Source organism: Thermobia domestica, chromosome 7 (assembly GCF_964235325.1).
Source record: "Thermobia domestica chromosome 7, izTheDome1.hap1.1, whole genome shotgun sequence".
Classification (NCBI taxonomy): domain Eukaryota; kingdom Metazoa; phylum Arthropoda; class Insecta; order Zygentoma; family Lepismatidae; genus Thermobia; species Thermobia domestica.
In genome coordinates this window covers 210,326,000-210,345,642 of record NC_137460.1, presented here as the reverse complement: position 1 = coordinate 210,345,642, position 19,643 = coordinate 210,326,000, and the positions used below count along the sequence as shown (strand labels likewise).

Sequence of the window (19,643 nt, the reverse complement as noted above, 5' to 3'; positions counted from 1 at the left end):
TTACCGATTGTACCAGTTAATGAGGGGACCACTAAAATAGCATGTAATTGTTACATTCAAAAAAGTACTGTTGAGTTCTAAAATAATAATAATTACATGTTTCAGTAATACCAAATGTAGGCTGAAGAAGTTTATCATGGTTTGTGTGCTATATTTTCTTTAACCCTTTCACTGTGGAAGGCGACGGAAAAAAATTTCCCTAACCTGCGAATGTCGATTATAGTCGACGTGTTAAAATTTGTCTGTATCTTGGGTTTGTCGATTGTAGTCGCCAAAGGTTTTCTGTGTGATTTCTATTGTTTATCGAAAACAATAGAACACAAACAAAAATGAACGGTACAACTTTGGCGACTACACTCGACAAAGCCAAGATACGGACAAACAAATTTTAACACGTCGACTATAGTCGACATTCGCATGTTAAGGAAATTTGGTTCTGTCGACAAAAGTCGACTTCCTCTGTGAAAGGGTTTAATATTTTCCTGACGAGGGTCACAGTAGCTCAGTGGTGTACAGTATGGTTAAACACAACATAAGTATTAGAGTGCTCACCTCTAATGCGAGTGTTCCTTTGTTCAATCCCAGCGCATGTAAGTTTGTCTCGGGGCTCTCCCCTTTAGTCTATTTTTGGCGAAATTTAGCTTATTTGGAGAGGCATTTACCCATACAAATGTATGAAATGCTTATAGCCTGGACACTCTTTTGCCATTTTTTGACCTTTTACTAGCCGTTAAATTAATTCTAAAAATACTTTTTCTTTGAAAATAAAGTGTATTTTTTAAAATTAGGCCATTGTCTTTATATATTATTGTATTAATTGATTTCTCCTGACAAAGAGTATTTTATTATGCAACAAACACTTGTTTTTCATTCTTCACCTTGGCGGGAAAGTTCTCGTAAAATGGAAAATATAGAACATTGGACGGAATGTGAGGACTTCTCTTTAAAATAGGCTGAATGCGGGAAATTTTGACATTCTCAGCTTTTCTAGTGCGTTGTTTTCTTTAAATTTCTGTTATACTCCTCTCAGTCACTCCGATGGCGGAGGTATAAGGAGGCAAGCTCCTTTACATGAAAACTATCCCCCCTCCTTTTCTCAATAGTGAGCATGTTGCTACTAACTAAAGTATTGAAGAGCATAGTACTTGCTGGTCGATAAATACTTTGTGTTTTTACAGACTAATTATTTTTAAACAGAACTATGAATCACAAGTATAAAGGTAACCAAGAAAGTTCTGTCGCTTTTGTGGAGATCTGTGTTCAATTGGAGCTCACAACGTGCGTTGAATGCGAATGGAGATAAGGCGAAAGTCAGTTGTTGGTGTGGGTATATCCAACAAACTACCTGGTTGTGGCAGTTCAGTTACACCGTGAACTTGCGTAAGGACAAAGTGACTTGGGACCTCCACAGAGCGTCATAAGGGTGTATATACTCTACGAGTTCAAACGGGTCAAACGCCAACGCAGGGAAGCGGAAGATCTGCCAGACCTTTGGGAGGGTGTCGTGACTACGCGGACAGTGCAGCGGTGGTTTAACAAGGTTAAGGACGGTGACGAAACACTTGAAGGCGTACTACATGCCGAAAGTCTAACACACGTACAAAATGGACAACTTCAGGCAGGAAGTGAGGCGAACAGTGGCTAGACATGTAAGGAACTGTGACTACAATTCAATGAGTGAAGAAACCATTCGGCTGCACCTCCATCAACTTGGGAAGCACTTCAAGTTGGGTCGATGGGGCTCATATGACTTGACTCCGGGCCAGAAGGCAACACGAGCATACATCTGAGTTTTTTAATGTCTCGTCTGAGGGAGCCATTTCTGGACAGGGTGTTGAAATGTGATGAGAAGTGGATCCTGTATGAAACTCCACGGCGCCGTCATCATTGGTTAGCATCCCATGAACCGGTTCTAAAACAGCCGAAACCAGCACTGCACCAGAAAAAGGTTCTCCTGTGTGTTTGGTGGACTGCTCGCGGCATCATGCATCGGGAACTGCTACCAGATGGTCAGAGCATGAAAGCAACTGTGTACTGTCATCAGGTGAGCCGTGTTCAAGAAAAACTCAAAACTCTGGAACCAGCCTTTCTGAATCGCAAAGGGGTCCTCCTGTTACAGGACAACACTACGCCCAACGTGGCTAGGATGGCCTGGGACGCAATTCTACGCCTTGGATTGGGAACGCTATTGCATCCGCCATACTTCCCGGACATTGCACCGTCCGACTATCACCTGTTCCACTCCTTGGACAGTCACTTTAGAGGACGCCAGTTGAAATCCCTAGTAGAGGTGCAAACGCACTTTGATATCTATCTTCGCTTCACGGCCCACCAACGCGATGGAATTCATGGCCTTCCAGAAAGTTGCCAGAAGGTCGTCGATAGGTATGCCTTAGGTGACATATCGATGTTCGAAGGTGGTGGGTGAAAAAGCGACAGAACTTTCTTGATTACCTTTATATAAATGATCCCTAAAGTACCAATTTCTGCGTTGACTTCCAGAAAAATTTGTTTACTATAATAAGTTTGGAGAGAAATATTAGTTAAAAAATGCATATTTATTTGCACGTATTTTTTCTTTTTTTATCAAAAAATATTTTCACTTTGTTTAAATAAAGTAAAGACAATGATGCTTTAAGATTTTAGATGTCAACAAAGAAAGAAGAAGAAGAAAAAAGAGGGTTGCATATACTGTAATGGAATTTCGTTACTACACCTGAAAACCCTGGGAGAATCTCAATCAGGATGATGGCCGGGTTTCGAACCCGGGATCTCTCTCTCTCTCTCTCTCTCTCTCTCTCTCTCTCTCTCTCTCTCTCTCTCTATATATATATATATATATATATATATATATATATATATATATATATATATATATATATATATATATATATATATATATATATATATAAACTGGCGGATCCATGATATGATCATATGATCAAGGGAGGGGTTAAACCATAGTTTGCAGCTTTATCCATGTAAAGCAGGATTGAAGCCCATTTTATCCAGTGTACACCTGAGTGTCAAGCTTCCTTGGATTGAATGACTGGTAATGCATTTCTTGCAAATGGATATTTTACAAGTACTTCGGAACATTTTCACCTATATGAATCGGGGGGTTGCAAATCAATACTTTCTGAGTAATTTGCACATGTGTGATTTCTTTGAAATTTGCTGGCTAACGAGAGGTGCGCGAGAAAGGTTTACACTAACTCACTTCCACACATTGTAGAAAGATGAAATTTTACAGGTATAATCCTGCATATTTATGAAGATCACGTAGTAATGTACAGCTCGAAACTCTGCACTTTTTATGTTATAGGTCCGAACGTGAAGTAAGGTGTAGTGGTATGTTACTTGCGGTGCACAGCAGTGTTGGGCAAATTTCAATTGAATTAACAATTAACAATTAATCTGTAAATTTAATTGTTAATTGCAATTAACAATTGAAATAAGTAATGGTTAATTGTTAATTGCAGTTGGCCATTGAAAAAGGAGAATCAATTGCAATTGATCAATTGATTGAAAGTAATTGCAGGGGAAAGTAATTGCAATTGAATTCTGTAATTCAATTGCAATTGAAATTAATTGGCAATTGATTCAATTGCAATTGATTTCCACAGCAATTACTTTCAATTGATTGATCAATTGCAATTGATTTTCACTGATTAATTTTCAACATAGTAGTTCAGAGAGGGCGTGGGGCAATGAAAACTTTAGCCACGACCAATTGACTCACCACCCGTCGTGACCCACTCTGACCCACCACCCACCATAAACCACTCTTACCCACTGTGACCCACAGACCCACCAAAACCCATTGTCATCAACTCTGACCCATGATTCACGACCTCTTCTCTACTGACTAAAGAGTTTAAACTTGTAATAAAACAAGCCTATAAAATTTAGAGATGCAAGGGCTCGGAAAAAAACCGGCTTTTTTGGAAAAAAACTCGGTTTTTTCTGCTTTGCTTTTTTGCTTCGGAAATTTTGGGCTTTTTTCAAAATACTGCTTTAAATTGATAAAACAGACTGTATCGCTTCTCTATAACACAAAAAATCATTTAATTAGTGGTTGATGCTGATAATAATATAAAACATCGAAAATAAACTATGAATTTCGAAAAAATATTTCAAACAATTTTTCTTCAACATATTTACATTATGAATTCCACAGGATAATAAGAATTTTTTAACCTCCTATATACAAAAGTAAGCAGAGTTGGCAAGAACCGTGGCTGTTTTTGAAAATGCCAAAAACCCGTTTTTTTAGGGGATGTTAAACTTAGATTTTTTGCTTTATGAATTTATATTACATATTCACAGAAATAGCCTAAGTTTGTTTCGCCTTGATGTTATTATGCAACAGCGGGGTTATGCCGGAAGAATTCCCATAAGCTTAAAGAAGTGCGGTCAGTAAATTTCTTAAGTTGAGAATCTCCCGCCCTAGCCATTGGGAAAATCCCGTCATTACTTGAAATGTAAGACAATAACGGGAAAATCCTGTTATTGCTTTGCATGTAAAATTTAAAGGTCAACGTACCATAATCAGTACGCTAAAACTGAGGTATTAAATTACAAACTTAGTACCGGTACGTAGATATCATTGAAAGTCCAATCCAAGCTAATGTTGGAAGCTACGTAGGCAATCGATAAATTTTGCCAATTTCTATCAATATATTTAAGCAATATTGGCTTCTTTATAAAACAACACGCATTTAGGCATGTAGAAATATACAATTTGGTTTGTTTCGTATATTTAGGCTTAACATCCTTACGAAATACCGAGATTATCAAGGAGAAGACTTTCGCTTAAACTGACATCCGAACCGCTACTTGGGTTACGCATGAAAGAAGGATTGTGGTTCGACCGAGAATTGAACATGGGACACCTTGATTAAAAGGTGAAAGGGAAATAAAACTATTGCAGGTGGTTTGATATCTGGAAACGTTACCATGAAGTTCACACGATTCGCATTTTTCATTCTTTTTATTTTTGTGGTTTAAAACAGTTATTAAAAAAAAAGTTGGTGTAAATCAGCCAACCCTAAAAGTAAACACTTCTTTTTAAAGAATACACAAATAACTAGCAAAATAGTATGTAGTATTTTTACTTCAAAATATTCCATACCCTCTTTTTGAAACAAAATAAAATTAAAATAAAACATAAGAGAAATACTTAGATTTATATGATACACTTAAAGGCTGCACATCTAGAGCTTTTGGTTCTGTATTTTCTTGAAATTCTACAGTTAAGTTTTATAGAACCACCATCACAGTTTACCCAAACCTCAAGTTTTCTGAATTTTTAACAAGAGGGATTCAACATATCATTACGGAACTCCCCCCCCCCCCCAAAAAAAAAAGACTACGGAATATATTTAAGTTAAGCTAAATACAACTGCACAACAAACATGACTGAGTGATTAGCTTTTGCGCTTCTATCGGGAAGTCCGGGATTCAACCAGCATTCGACCATTCTGACAAAGCTTTTCTTCATTCCATCTGTGAATGTAGAAATAGTGCGTGTACTGTGAGTTGGGCGACTTCCTTTTTTATTGTTTTTAAATCGTTATTATTACTAATTACCAGCAGTGACGGTTCTGCGAAGGTTAGGGGGGCGGTCTTTCGGACTGAAGCCCGTTCCCCAAAGTTACGGAATGTCTGCAACAAACGAAATATCTATTATTTATGCCTTTACTCATAAACTTTAAGCTCCCGTCAAATAAAAATTACGAATGTTTTAAAAAACTAAACATTAGTAAGAAACCCTTCCCAAAATACTTTTCTAAATCCGCCACTGATTCTCAGTATAAAATGATTTTTAAAGTTGTATCCGGAAGATTATTGCTAAACATATAAACGAAACGAAATATTAGTTATGCCTGTACACATAAACTTCAAGCACTTCCCAAATAAAATTAGGACTTTTTAGGAAACGAAACAATCAGAAAAAAACCCTCCTAAAGTACTTTTCTAAATCCGCTACTGATTATTTGTATAAATTGGTATTCAAGGCTGTGTCCGGAAAATTATTGCTAAATCACTTCACAGCTACAGTATAACAGAAATGTGGAAGTACGGTTTGACGGATATATTGAAAAACGTACGCTTTGACGGATAAATAGAAAAACGGGCAAGTTTAACTTTTGCGCTAGAAGCTAGAGTACTAAAAGCTCTTAGAAATGAAACACGGATGACAAACTAGAGAAGAAAAAAGATGTTGATAACTCAAAAGTTAAAATAAAGTTAAATAGCCTCTAAAATTACCCTCAAATACTACATTCTTCATGTTAGCTTTAATTCGTAAAACTTGTGGTCCATCCATCTTGATGGTGAATTTCAGAGCGAAATATCACATTCAGGTCATGGAATTCTTATCTAACTATAGAATATACTATAAGAAAGCTATTTAGATAGAAAAATCATGAAGTTGAAAAAAGCCAAAATTTCCAAAATTCTCGTTTTTTTCCCAAAAAAGCCGGCTTTTTATGTGAAAAAAACCATCGATTCAAAAAAGCCGGCTTTTTTGCATCTCTAATAAAATTATCACTCACCGGAGTTTGAATTTCTACGATCAATCGTTCAAGCACCGCACTAATACAATAACGGCGGATCTGACCTTTCTAATATAAATAAAATAGAGTTTGTTCGTGTGTCTGTCTGTCTATCTATGTGCGGCCTGTGGACGATACGAGTGGACCGAAACTTTTCAAAATTTGGTCACGGGTAGCTTGATCTAGGCCCCAGACCAAGACGAAGAGTTTTTTTTAAATTCCTTACTAGTGGGTCTCCAGGGGACGCTTACCGGGACCGGCCTGGGGACCAGAAAAGTCGACCGAGAGTTACCAAATTTTGGTCAAAGATACCTTGGTCCAGGTCCCACACCAAGGCAAAGCGTTTTCAACAAAATTCGAACCAGGGGGTCTCAGGGGGGCGTTTACAGGGACATGTAAAAGTAGAACGATATCAGTGTCGATTTCATAGTTTTCGCGGTCGCTGAGATCAATGGTGAAACTCCGATCGCATTAACTTCCAAATTCACCATGTTCGGCTGCGGGCCATGGGTCAACGGGGGGGATACCGAAACGTAAAAGTAATCCAAAATGACCGATATTAGTGTCAAATCCATAGTTTTCGCGGTTGCTGATATCAATGACGACACTACCATTAGCGATGACTTTCAAATTCATCCACCGTTGTAAGCGGGCCTTGGGTCACCAGAGGGGGGAATTCCGAGACATGTAAAAATAATCGAAAATGACCGATATTAATGTCAAATCCATAGTTTTCGGGATAGCTGAGCTCAATGGTGAAACTCAAGACCACGTTTACTTTCATATTTAGCCCCCATCAGCTAAGAAAGGGGGGCATTATAAAAGGGATCACGAGACATGTAAAAATAATCCACAATGACCGATGTCAAATCCGTAGTTTTGGCGGTGGCTGAGATCAATGGTGATACTTTCATTAGCGATGATTTTCAAATTTAGCCACCATTGTATGCGGGCCGGGAGTCACCGGGGGTGGGGAATTGCGAGACATGTAAAAACAATGGAAAGTGACCGATATTAGTGTCAAATCCATAGTTTTCGCTGTCGCTGAGATGAATGGTGATACTTCCACAGGCGTTGACTTCCAAATACAGCCCCCATCGGCTGTGGGCCAGAGGCATTGTTTTTTTTTTAATTGGAACCAGAGGATTATAGGGACTTTTACCGGCATATGTAAAAAGTAGTAGAAAATGGCAGATGCTAGTGTCACATTCATAGTTTTCGCAGTATTGGTTGGGGGTTGGTGGGGGCCAGAGGAGATTTTTTCACAATACGAACCAAGGGGGTCTGAGGGGTGGTTCACCGGGACATGTAAAAGTAGTAGAATTTGTGTCGAATCCATATTTATTGGGGTTGCTCAGACGTATAGTGACACCCCCGATAGTGTATACGTTCAAATTCAGCCCCCATCGGCCTTCCCAATGAAAACACATGTACGTTGTTGGATATATATTCACACAAAATATATCCAATTTTAGAAATGTTTCTTAATTGTTCTTCCGTTGTTCAGTTCGTTTACATTGATATTTTATCTGATCCATGCGAAGAACGGGCATAACAGCTAGTACGAAATGGTAAAGTGTTTGTTATTGGAACAAATTACAATGAATTCAATTATATAGATAATAATTATAATTAATAATTATTTCCTTGTTGAATTATAGATACTTTTCAGTGGAAAACTGAATAAAATTTAAAAGTCCAAAATCAACGTAAAGTAGACCAACGTAAAGGAAAAATGTATAAAATTTTCCATATAATTAAGTTTACAAACTTAAATGGAAATTTAGCTTAATTACATGGAAATTTTTTGTGTCGTTTTGTGCGCCTATTTCCTCGTTTTCTGCGTCACCGGAAATGGGTCAATGTTATCCTACAAATATGGCGGAACAAGTTAATGCTGTTCCGTCAGGAACGATTTCGAGGTTGTTTCCTTCACATCATCTTGTGCGTGTTTTCTACCGTTTTGTAAACCTATTTCCACGTTTTGCGAATCAATGGTAGTGGGTCAAAATGGGTATTCAGTGTGGGAAGAAAAATGATCCACTCTCCCACCAGTATCGAATTTCAAGGTCGCTTTTTCGCATTGTTTAGTGCATGTTTTTACCGTTACTGCGCATATTTTCACGTTTTGTAGGCCAACGAAAGTGGGTCAAAGACGACCTACAAATATGGCAGAAAAAGACATGTCCATTCCACTTTCAAGGTCCATTTTGACCCTCTACAACTGATGCACAAAGCGACACAAATCATGCAAAAAAAATTGAAGAAAACGACCTCGACATTCGATGGTGACGGAACAGCATTAAGTTATTCCGCTATACTTGTAGGCCATTTTGACCCATTTTCGTTGTCGCACTGAAGTGGAAATAGGAGCACAAAACAGTACAAAGCAGGCACTATACGATGCGAAAGAAACGACCTCCAAATTCGATAGTGGCGGAACAATGGCTCTATTTCCTCACACATTGATCGACCATTTTGACGCATTTCTGATGATGCTCAAAACGTGGAAGTAGGCGAAGAGAACTGTACAAAATACACACTAAACGATGCGAAAGAACCAACCCTGAAATTCGATAGTGGCGGAACAGTGAGCCATTTAACTCCCACTTTAAAGCCCCGTTTAACTCACCTCGGGTGATGCACAAGACGAGAAAGAGGCGCAGAAAACTTAAAAAAAAGGCACTAAACGATGCGAAAGTAACGATCTGGAAATTCGATAGTGTCGGAACAGTGGGTCATTTTCGTCACACCTTGGAGGCTCATCTTGACACACTTCTAGTGACGAACAAAACGTGGAAATAGGGGCAAAACGTAACAAAACAGGCACTAGTCAATGCGAAAGGAAGGACCTCGAAATTCGGTAGTGGCGGAGGAGTGAGTCATTTTCGTCACACTTTGGAGACCCATTTTGACACACTTCTGGTGACGCGCAAAACGTGGAAATAAGGGCACAAAACGGCACGAAACATTCACTAGTCGATGCGAAAGGAAGGACCACGAAATTCGGTAGTGACGGAGAAGTGGGTTATTTTCGTCACACTTTGGAAGCCCATTTTGACACACTTCTAGTGACGCACAAAACGTACAAAACAGGCACTAAACGATGCGAAAGAACCGACCCCGAAATTCGATAGTGGCGGAACAGTGAGCCATTTAACTCCCACTTTAAAGGCCTGTTTAACTCACTTCCGGTGACGCACAAGACGGGGAAGTAGATACAGAAAACTTTTTTTAAAAAATAGGCACTAAACGATGCAAAAGAAACGATCTAGAAATTCGATAGTGTCGGAACAATGGGTCATTTTGGTCACACTTTTGAGGCCCATTTAGACACACTTCTGGTAACGCGCAAAACGTGGAAATGGGGGTACGAAACAGCACGAAAATTCAGTAGTCGATGCAAAAGGAAGGACCTCGAAATTCGGTAGTGGCGGAGAAGTGGGTCATTTTCGTCCCACCTTCGAGGCCCATTTTGACCGTCTTCCAGTGACGCACAAAACGTCGAAATAGGCGCACAAAAGGGTACGCGGTGTGAAATTAACGACCTTGAAATTCGATAGTGGCGGAACAGTGGGTCAATTTCGTCCCATCTTGGAAGCCCATTTTGACCCACTTCTGGTGACACACAAAACGTGGAAATGGGGGCACGAAACAGCACGAAAATTCAGTAGTCGATGCAAAAGGAAGGACCTCGAAATTCGGTAGTGGCGGAGAAGTGGGTCATTTTCGTCCCACCTTCGAGGCCCATTTTGAACGTCTTCCAGTGACGCACAAAACGTCGAAATAGGAAAACAAAAGGGTACGCGGTGTGAAATTAACGACCTTGAAATTCGATAGTAGCGGAACTCTTGGTCATTTTCGTCCCATCTAAGCCCATTTTGACCCACTTCTGGTGACGCACAAAACGGAAGTAGACGCACAAAACGGCACAAAACGATGTGAAGGAAACGACCTCGAAATTCATTGGTGGCGGAAGACCAATAATTTGTTCCGTCATATTTGTAGGCCCATTTTGACCCACTTCCGGTGATGCACAAAATGTGGGAATAGGCGCACAAAGCGACACAAAACACGCACAAAAGATGCAAAACAAAGTATCTCGAAATTCGTTGGTGGTGGAACAAGTTAATGACGCCGTGAGCACCAATATAAGTATATAGTGTGGTTCTTACCAGGGGGCGCGGTGGGTCAGTGGTAGAACGTTCACCTCCGGTGCTTGAGGTCCCTGGTTCGATCCCAGCTCGCGCAGTTTGGACTTTGTGGTGGACAAACACCGTGCTCGTGGATTTTCTCGGGGTTCTCCCGTTTCCTCCCACTTTCTTCATTTCATTCATTTCCCATCATCACCGTCTCCTTTAGCCTAACCGGCATAGGCGTGGGACGTAAAACAAGATTTTATATAATTTTTTGTAGTTCTTACCATCAAAGCTGAGAACTGCACGGTCCAATTTTTTAGCCAAAGTAGAAGCCCAACCGGAATAGTGATGTCAACCAACCCGGCTCGGTTCAACTGAGCGTACAGCTTGAGCTGGCTTGGTTGGGATTACCCATCGACTGGGCTCAATTGAGCCAATGGCTTGAACCGGCTCGGTAAAGGCGAGTTATCGACTCGGCTCGACTGGAGCCAATGGCTCGAATCAGCTCCGTTGAAACGAGTCCATAGGCTGGGTTCGAGTTAGCTTAACTGAGCCAATGGCTCGAACCGGCTCGGTTGGGGTAAGCAATCAGCTCGGTTCGGTTCGGCTCGAGCTGGCTCTGTTGGATGAGCTGTTGGCTCGGCTCACTTCTCGGTTCGGCTCGATAAGTGAATGAGCTGTGAGCGAGCCGCTTGAGTCGTTGACAACCCTAAACTCGGGTCGAGCAGTTTTAAACATGTTTGGCTGGAGTCCCATAACTTCTAACAATTTTTGGCTCGAGCCCGAATACTTGCTCCTCCTGAACTCAAGCCAAGAACCTCGTGACCGATGTCCTTGCCTCCTGAAGATTTCTTGACTACCGTGATCGACAGTTAACTAATTTTTAGTATTCCGATACAAACCGCCTATATTCCATGTTTATACAGGTACACAGTGTTATAATAATAATTAGTTATAGTAGTAGTAGTAGTATCATTGATAATTATATTGTCTATGTAGGATACTTGAAGATAGTAGTACTTGGAACTACACAAAGGATTTAGCTCGAATTGGCTCGACTCGACTGGAAACTCGATCCGAATTCGAGTCGAGTTGGGGGAAATTTTTCGAGCCGAGATGTCGAGTCGAACTCAAAGATGTCTGGTTCGAGTCGAGTCGAGTTTTAAAGAAAACTCGCTCGAACTCGCTCGTGCTCATTCCTATTGTATGCATGACGGGCATATAGAGTTCTTTCGAGGGGGATAGAACCATAAACATAATATATTTAAAAAATACTTAGTTTCACGGCTTTCTTCCCAGGGGGAAAGGGATGGTAGGTATCCAGCATTTCTTATAAGTACCTTATTTGAAATATGTAAAACAGTAACAAGTTGACAATACAATATACACACATCTTCTTATCTTCAGTTTTAATTGCTGATTTCAATTGCAATTAACAATTACAATTAACAACTACAAGTTTCAATTGTCAATTGCAATTAACAATTGAATGTTTCAATTGCACACTTTGCAATTGACAATTAACAATTAAAAGTTTCAATTGCCTGGTGACCAATTAACAATTAACAATTGACGAAAATTTAATTGCAAATTTTATGATTGAATTCAATTGCAATTGAAATTAATTGTCAATTACAAATTGAAATCAATTGCAATTGAAATCAATTGCAATTGATTTTCAGAGCAATTACTTTCAATTGATTGATCAATTGCAATTGATTTCAATTGATTTTGCCCAACACTGGTGCACAGAATGGTCACATACGTAGACAGACTTCCTTTGATTAAGATTGGAACATTATTCGTGAGACCACTTATGATACAGGAAATCCTTATTTCACCGTTTGGTGTATCTGAAAACAATTCCCCACTGAATTGGCTGGGCATACCCATGAGTGTGGATGACTTTGATGCGAATTACTAGCTTCTTTTGTGTTCCCGTGCGACATGACATATGCTCAACAACTCGGGCTGCGAAATTCTAAACGATAATGCAAACGTTTTGTTAGTAGTCTATAGCCGCCAACTTCTGTCTTACCTTTGCAAATGTTTTTTACTCAATGTTATGTGTTGGCTCCTATATTTTCTTTACCCAATTTTAAAACAAGCGGCATTGCCCCGCTTCAGGTATCTTCCAATAATTGCCTGCCATCTCCCGCCAGAACACTTTTTTTTTTGTGTGTGTGTATGTGTGTGTGTACCACTGATAAGAAATACGAATTTATACAGCTTTTCCAGGAAAAATTTCCAATCCTGCAGCTTCAGCTGAAACTACGTTATAAACTGTGACACTTAACCTACGAATCTTTTATTTCTTTCCTTTTGCAACGAACTTTCTACTCTGCTGCTCTTCACATGCACGCACAAGGCTCCCCTCCTTTTCCGTTCCTACATGTATCATGCCGAACTAATTTTCAACATTGGTTGTTTGTTTACCGACGTTGCCACTTCTTCGTCAATAGCATTTTCACTCTTGCCCCATTGTTCACTCTTGCCCTGGTTATCCATATATATTTGATAATAATTATACTACAGTGAAACCTCTCTAAAGCGGACAGCCGTGGGGAACTAAAAATTGTCTGCTATAGAGAGGGGCCCGCCTTAAAGAGGTTTCAATATTTTCTTATGTAAATTAGTGAACAAGGTAATAAACAATTAGATTTTTTTTCATGAATCACATATTTAGACTATTAACGAATATTACCTGCATTATCCTGTCATCCAATACTCTATGTTCAAGGCACAACATGGAAATAACATGTTATAGTTCTCTGCATTTTACACTTATCAGTACTTCCTACGTTTTCAGTATGGCGGTTTAATTTGTGGGGTAATTGCAGTCCAGAAGTGTCTTTTTTGAGACAATATGCATACCCGAGGGCAAAAAATACTAATCTTGTCTTCTCCAAACGGCGGGCAACTGTCCATCACTTTTGTGTCTAAAACAGCTTGGGTGTGAGTGTTGTTAAACAGAGACGCTTCGTCTGGGTTGCTGAGCAGACAGCTGAGGGGGTAAAATGTTGTTACAATGCTTCCTTGGTGACACATCTATGAATTACTAAAAATGTATTTTTACTACACTTTTCAACTTGTTTCTAGAGAAAGTGTCCGTAAGACGGAAGTAAATAATATCTATAAAAGACACAAAAGACTGTCCGTGTCCGTACTAGAGAGTGTCCGCTTTAGAGAGGTTTGCCAATATGTTTTTTTTTCTTTTACAGTGTTTGGGGATTACAAAATATGTCCGTTAAGGGAGGTGTCCGCTTTATAGAGGTGTCCGTTAGTAGAGGTTTCACTGTATATATATATATATATATATATATATATATATATATATATATATATATATATATATATATATATACACTTGGCGCAACGGCCCGATTTATTGCCCTGAGCTGCTCCACGCCAATTGTTAGCGACTGATGGAACTACGTCTATCCTAGCGACGAACACTTTGTGTCGCCCTATCGCTAACCGGCGTGTCGGGAGCTTTCTAGACCCAGTGACCGCCAGATCTTTTATTCACATGACACCCCATTTTTGCCTCACGAATCTGAGCAGACGCCAAAAATTGGGGAAGAACCGCTCGGGAATCGAACCAGGGCACGCGGATATGATATTAAATGAAAATATTTAAGTTTTACGTACCACGTTATACCAGCTAGGCCAAAGAAGACGGTGATGAAGAGAAATGAATGAAATGGTGGAATGAAGAAAGTGGGATGAAACGGGAGAACCCCGAGAAACTCCACGCACATGGTGTTTGTCTATCGCAAAGAGACCTCATGCACCAGAAGTGAACGCTCTACCACTGAGTCACCGCGGCCCTCACACACGGACATGAGTCCAACGCTGTAACCACTACACTACGGTTTCCCCTTATATATACTGTATATAACCAAAAAAAAAAAAAATAGCAATCATATGAAATGAGTTATTGCACACTATAAAAAAATCAAATTTAATAAAATTCATTGTATCAATGTCTAAAAACATTATATAAAACTAATGTATGAATATTTGGATAGGCCTTAATAGATTCTACGTCCCTGAGCTGCTCCCGCAAAAATTTCTCTGACTCTCTACTCATCTCCCCTCCACAAGAAATTAAAAGCTGGCGTCGTCACTGTAAAAATTCCTTAATTCTTAAACTTAGTAAGAAACAGAAATTGTTTGACTCTTATAATCAAGAATACAACTTACCTGTTCATGGAGTTCACGAAGGTGCCCTCGAGGCTTGTGTATGCGAAGGAAGAATTTCATAGCATGATAATAGGCCCATTTACACCTTGTCTCCTCGTCCTCTATGCCAGCGGCTTTTGCTTTTGCAATTCTCTTGTATTCCGCTAAAAATTGAGTTCTTAAATTTCTTATTTTTCTAGCTGCTTCTTTTGTACTTGTGTTCAATGCTTTGGCTATCCGATCCCAAGCTGCCTCTCTCGCAGCAACCGCATTATAGTTTGGATAATCTGGATCCCACAACACTGGACTTGCTTTGTACAGTGCAATTAGTTGAAATATTTTATCTTCCGTCCACATTGCTTTCACAACACGCTCGCAATGCAAGTTAAAAACTTGCTCCGCACCAAGCGAAGCAAGAAACACGCGTCTAGCCTCGAACCCCCCGAAGGCTTCCCGCTAAGAAGCTTCCTGTCCGATTCGCTCGGTGCGAGAGACAACAACAACGACCTCGATGCAAGCTGGCTCTCTTGTGTGTCTAAGTTGCACTGCAAGATGGTGCAATAAAAAAATCCAAACTTTTTTTTTTTTTTTTTTTTTTTTTTTTTTTTTTTTTTTTACTGCTGACTTTTCTTTACCTAACCAAATATCGGAAACCAAACTTTGTTCTCGCCTTTTGTCGCTGACGTCACTGAGTCTGGTTCTCTGCTGGGATTGAGAAGGAAAGTAATGACGCTTTCAAATTTCAAACTTTTGGTCAAAAAGTGCTGTTTTAGGCTAAACAAGGAAAGCAAGCGTTGGAGAAATGCGGGGAAATGCACAAGCAAAACAATGGGGAAGTCTTGTTCCCCAACTTCCTATGCCTTTTGAGGAATTTTTGAAAAGTGTCTAGAGTTTCTGTTGCCAGACATTGGAACCAAAGAGCTTGCTTGCTCGTGGAAATCAGTTCTGGAAAATTTAATTCACCTAATAATCATTACTTCGCGAAAATGAAAATGAGTAAACCTGGCAACAGAAAAAAAAAAACTGACCGTTTAATGGAAGAAACCAGCGCATAGGGTAAGAGCATTATTATTATTATTATTATTATTATTATTATTATTATTATTATTATTATTATTATTATTATTAATAATAATAATAATAATAATAATAATCACAATTAATTTTGTCCTTTCCTAGCTTTTTTTTTTTAAAATCATGCATACTTTCTTCACCGTTATTAGAAAGAGAGAGGAAGTAGACTTACTCTGTCAGTGATGGGTCTTAATGAAATCTTGTAAACGCAAATTACAGTCTTATCCTTAGAAGCTACGGGATGAAAACTCACCTAGACATTAGGTAAATTTTCCTTCGCTTAGTAGGTAGCGATAAAATTGTAATTTTTATCAATGTGCTAGATTCACCACACATTCTTGACTGATTTTAATCTCAAGCCCTGGAGATTGTAGAAAAAAAAAAGTCGAAAAAATGTACATCGTATTCTATCAAAACCGAATGAATTTTAGAAAATTTATCGTGAAACTGTAAATTAAATATGGTTGTGGGTATAGGAGGATAAGTCTACTAGTTTACTCTTTGCTGATTTTAACTTCCTACAGAGATGGTTCGGAATCTCAAAGAAAATGTCATATTCACGATATATTCAGCAAAAAATTGAGTTTTTTAAAAATTGTTATTTTAACGAACAGTACTTTGCAAAATATTTGTTAAATTGACTTCCATTCTTGGTAAATTTTAATCCTAAGCTGTAGGGATATTCCCAGTGGCATAGAGAAAATATATATTAAGTTTGACATAATCGAAGATTTTAAAACTGGTTTATATTGAAAAATCAATTTGCAACATGGGGTGGATTTTTGTCCCCCCCCCCTTTCGTTATACTTGATGGATTGCAACCGTAAACAATAGTGTTATTCCTCTAAATGGAAGAAAGGTATATTATATCAAGATTAATCAAAATCGGATATTTTAGAAGAGTTATCATGCAACAGACGGTCGGAAAGATTTTTAAAAATGCCAACTGAGTCGAATAGTAGGGCCGAGAAGTTTTGCTAATGCTCGTTCATTTAGTCTGGAGTGGCTCCGCGTACCCGCTGCGAGCGATCCCGGGTTCTATTCCTGGTGGTGTCACTCGGTCGAAAAAGTGTAACACGCTTTTTCAGGCCAGCCACCCTGAATGGCGTTTTCCTGTGTTTTCCTCATTCACACCAGGTAAATGCCGGGGTGGTACCTAACTTATAGGTCCCAGGCCGCCTCCTTCCTTCCCTTTCCCCGGATTGTTTGCTCGCCGAGGGACGTCATCCCTCAAATCGTGACGGGCTAAATGGTCTTAGATGCCGAAAGCCCAGAAATCTAAATCCTAAATCCCTAATCATTTAGTTTCGAATTTAGTGTTCCCTTCAGCACCGATCCCAGCCCCCGCCAAGGGAACTTTGTGGTGGAGAAACACCGTGTGCGTGGATTTTCTTGGGGATCCCCCGTTTCCTCCCACTTTCTTCATTCCACCATTACATTCATTACTCATCATCACCGTCTCCTTTAGCCTAACCGGCATAACCGTGGGACGTAAAACTCAAAGATTTCATTTCATTTTCCTTCAGCACCGAGGCTGCTTAATTAAAAACTCCAATTATTTACATTTAATTTCTTCTTCTTCTTCTTCTTCTTCTTCTTCTTCTTCTTCTTGGGGCACGGTGGCTCAGTGGTAGAGCGCTTACCTCTGGTGAGTGGGATCCCTAGTTCGACCCCCACCCAAGTAACTTTGTGATGGACAACATCTTGTCCGTGGGTTTTCTTGGAATACTTCCGTTTCTTCCCACTTTCTCATTCCATTAATTATTCCCTTATTCCTTCACTTACCTTAATCATTCATCTCCATTAGCCTAATGGGCATAATCATGGGACGATCAACTGAAATATTTTCTTCGTAAAACCAATACAATTTGTAATCTTAATAAGAAAGCATCGGTCATAAAACTCACCATTACGAATTTTTGTGCTGTTTGTAAATTAACAAACAAAATTAAAATTCTCTTCTCTCTACATAAACAAAGAAATTTACTTTTACTTCCTGACAAAGAAACCTCACACAATACTGAAACCAGAAAGTATAATTTTCTTGCAAACGTATGTCGGTTCTTTATCCATCATTAATATAATAAGTTTTTCTTTTCACTCAAAATAAATATAATTTTTGTTAACTGCATTTGTGTTTGATTCATTTAATAATGTTTGATTCATTTATTATAGTCCATACATATACACACACAAATATATTTTGGATTTGTTTGCCTTGGTAAGTATTAATGTTTTAACCAAGTTTTTAATTTCTGTTTTGCAGAGATGGATTTAGAAGGTAAAAACTAAGGGATCAACAAGAAACCCAGACTATGATAGGTATATCATGAGTTTACTATAAACTTTCAAAAACATATAAGTTAAGTAATAGCTTCAATTATTTTTCACTCAAAATCTGGGGAGAGGGGCTAGGACCCCCCGTCTCGGGCTAGATTCGCCACTACTGTTTTGGTTTTGCAACGCGTAGGAATGGACACGAGTCGAGCTCAAACTCAACTCGACTCGAATTCGAGCCGAGTTTCGAGTCAAGTTCCGAGCCGAGTCACTGTTTTTAGGTCGAGTTTGATAAATGGCTCGCTCATTCAGCTCGCTTTAACTCGTTTTGAAATCATGTCCTGATTAAACTTGAAAGCGAAAGCCATCACAAATGTAAGCGGTAATGTGGAATACTTTTAGTGTTGCTCACGAGAGGGGACACTGCTCCTATGTCGTCTCGTCTCGATAATGACACAACATATTTTTATAACGAGCTTAGTTCGGCTCGGCTCAACTGAGCCGATGGCTCGAGCTGGCTCGCTTGGGTTGAGCCATCGGCTCGAGCAAGCTTGGTTGGGATAGATCTGCTTGGTTCGGCTCAACTGAACTCGCCGCGGACTCGAGACGGTTCATTTGGGTGAGCTGTTGATTCGGCTCACTTCTCACTTCCGCTCGATAGTGAATGAACTGTGAGCCGAGCTGGTCGAGACGTAGACAGGCCTCAATCGGGGCCGAGCAGTTTCGAACATGTTTGGCCGGCGCCCCATAACTTTAACAATGTTTGGCTCGAGTCCGAACACATCCTCCTGCGGAACTCAAACCTAGAACCTTGTGACCGATGTCGTTGCCTCCTAGACTTCACAACTACGAGGTCGGCAGTCAATTTGTTTTTAGTATTCAGATACAAACCGCTTATCTTTCATGTTTATACACGATGTCGTTATAATAATAATAAGTTGTAGTAGTAGTAATATTGATAATTATATTGTCTATGTAGGATCTTTGAGGAGAGTACTTGAACACCAGCGCAAATCCCGGGGGATGAGGGGGACATGTCCCCCTCAATCTTGCAACTGGGGGGCACAGTCCCCCCAATAATCCCATTTGGAAAGTGCTTTTTGGGGATAAGTGTCTGATTTGTGTCCGACTGCCACAAAAGAAAGTGAGATGAAATTGATTTCTCTTGGATTTTCCATTTCGCCTTAATGATGTAAAGATTTGAAAGTTCCTTGCATTAAATTTGTCATTAATTATCGTTAGTCTATTTCCAACTATTTCTTTAATTCCTGTAACAATTCCTATAATGCTATGGAGATCATCATCATTTTGCTCAAATAATTATTTCAAGTCATTATTTATATTATTATAAAACAAGTGTCCTGAAATTTTAATGTGGATCATTGTGGATGCCTCAGTAGAAACATAT

The 19,643-nt window shown here is 39.4% G+C and overlaps 1 protein-coding gene across 1 annotated transcript in view; it reads right to left on the bottom strand.

The window, feature by feature from the left end:
• The window catches only part of LOC145690706 (uncharacterized), a 77,044-nt gene extending 61,621 nt beyond the window's left edge, over nucleotides 1-15,423 (bottom strand). The window contains exon 1 of the mRNA XM_081765868.1: nucleotides 14,906-15,423. Within this exon, the coding sequence (XP_081621994.1) occupies nucleotides 14,906-15,241 (336 nt within the window). The 5' untranslated portion in view covers nucleotides 15,242-15,423. The remainder of the gene's footprint in view (nucleotides 1-14,905) is intronic.
• Between the last annotated feature and the right edge of the window lie 4,220 nt (nucleotides 15,424-19,643).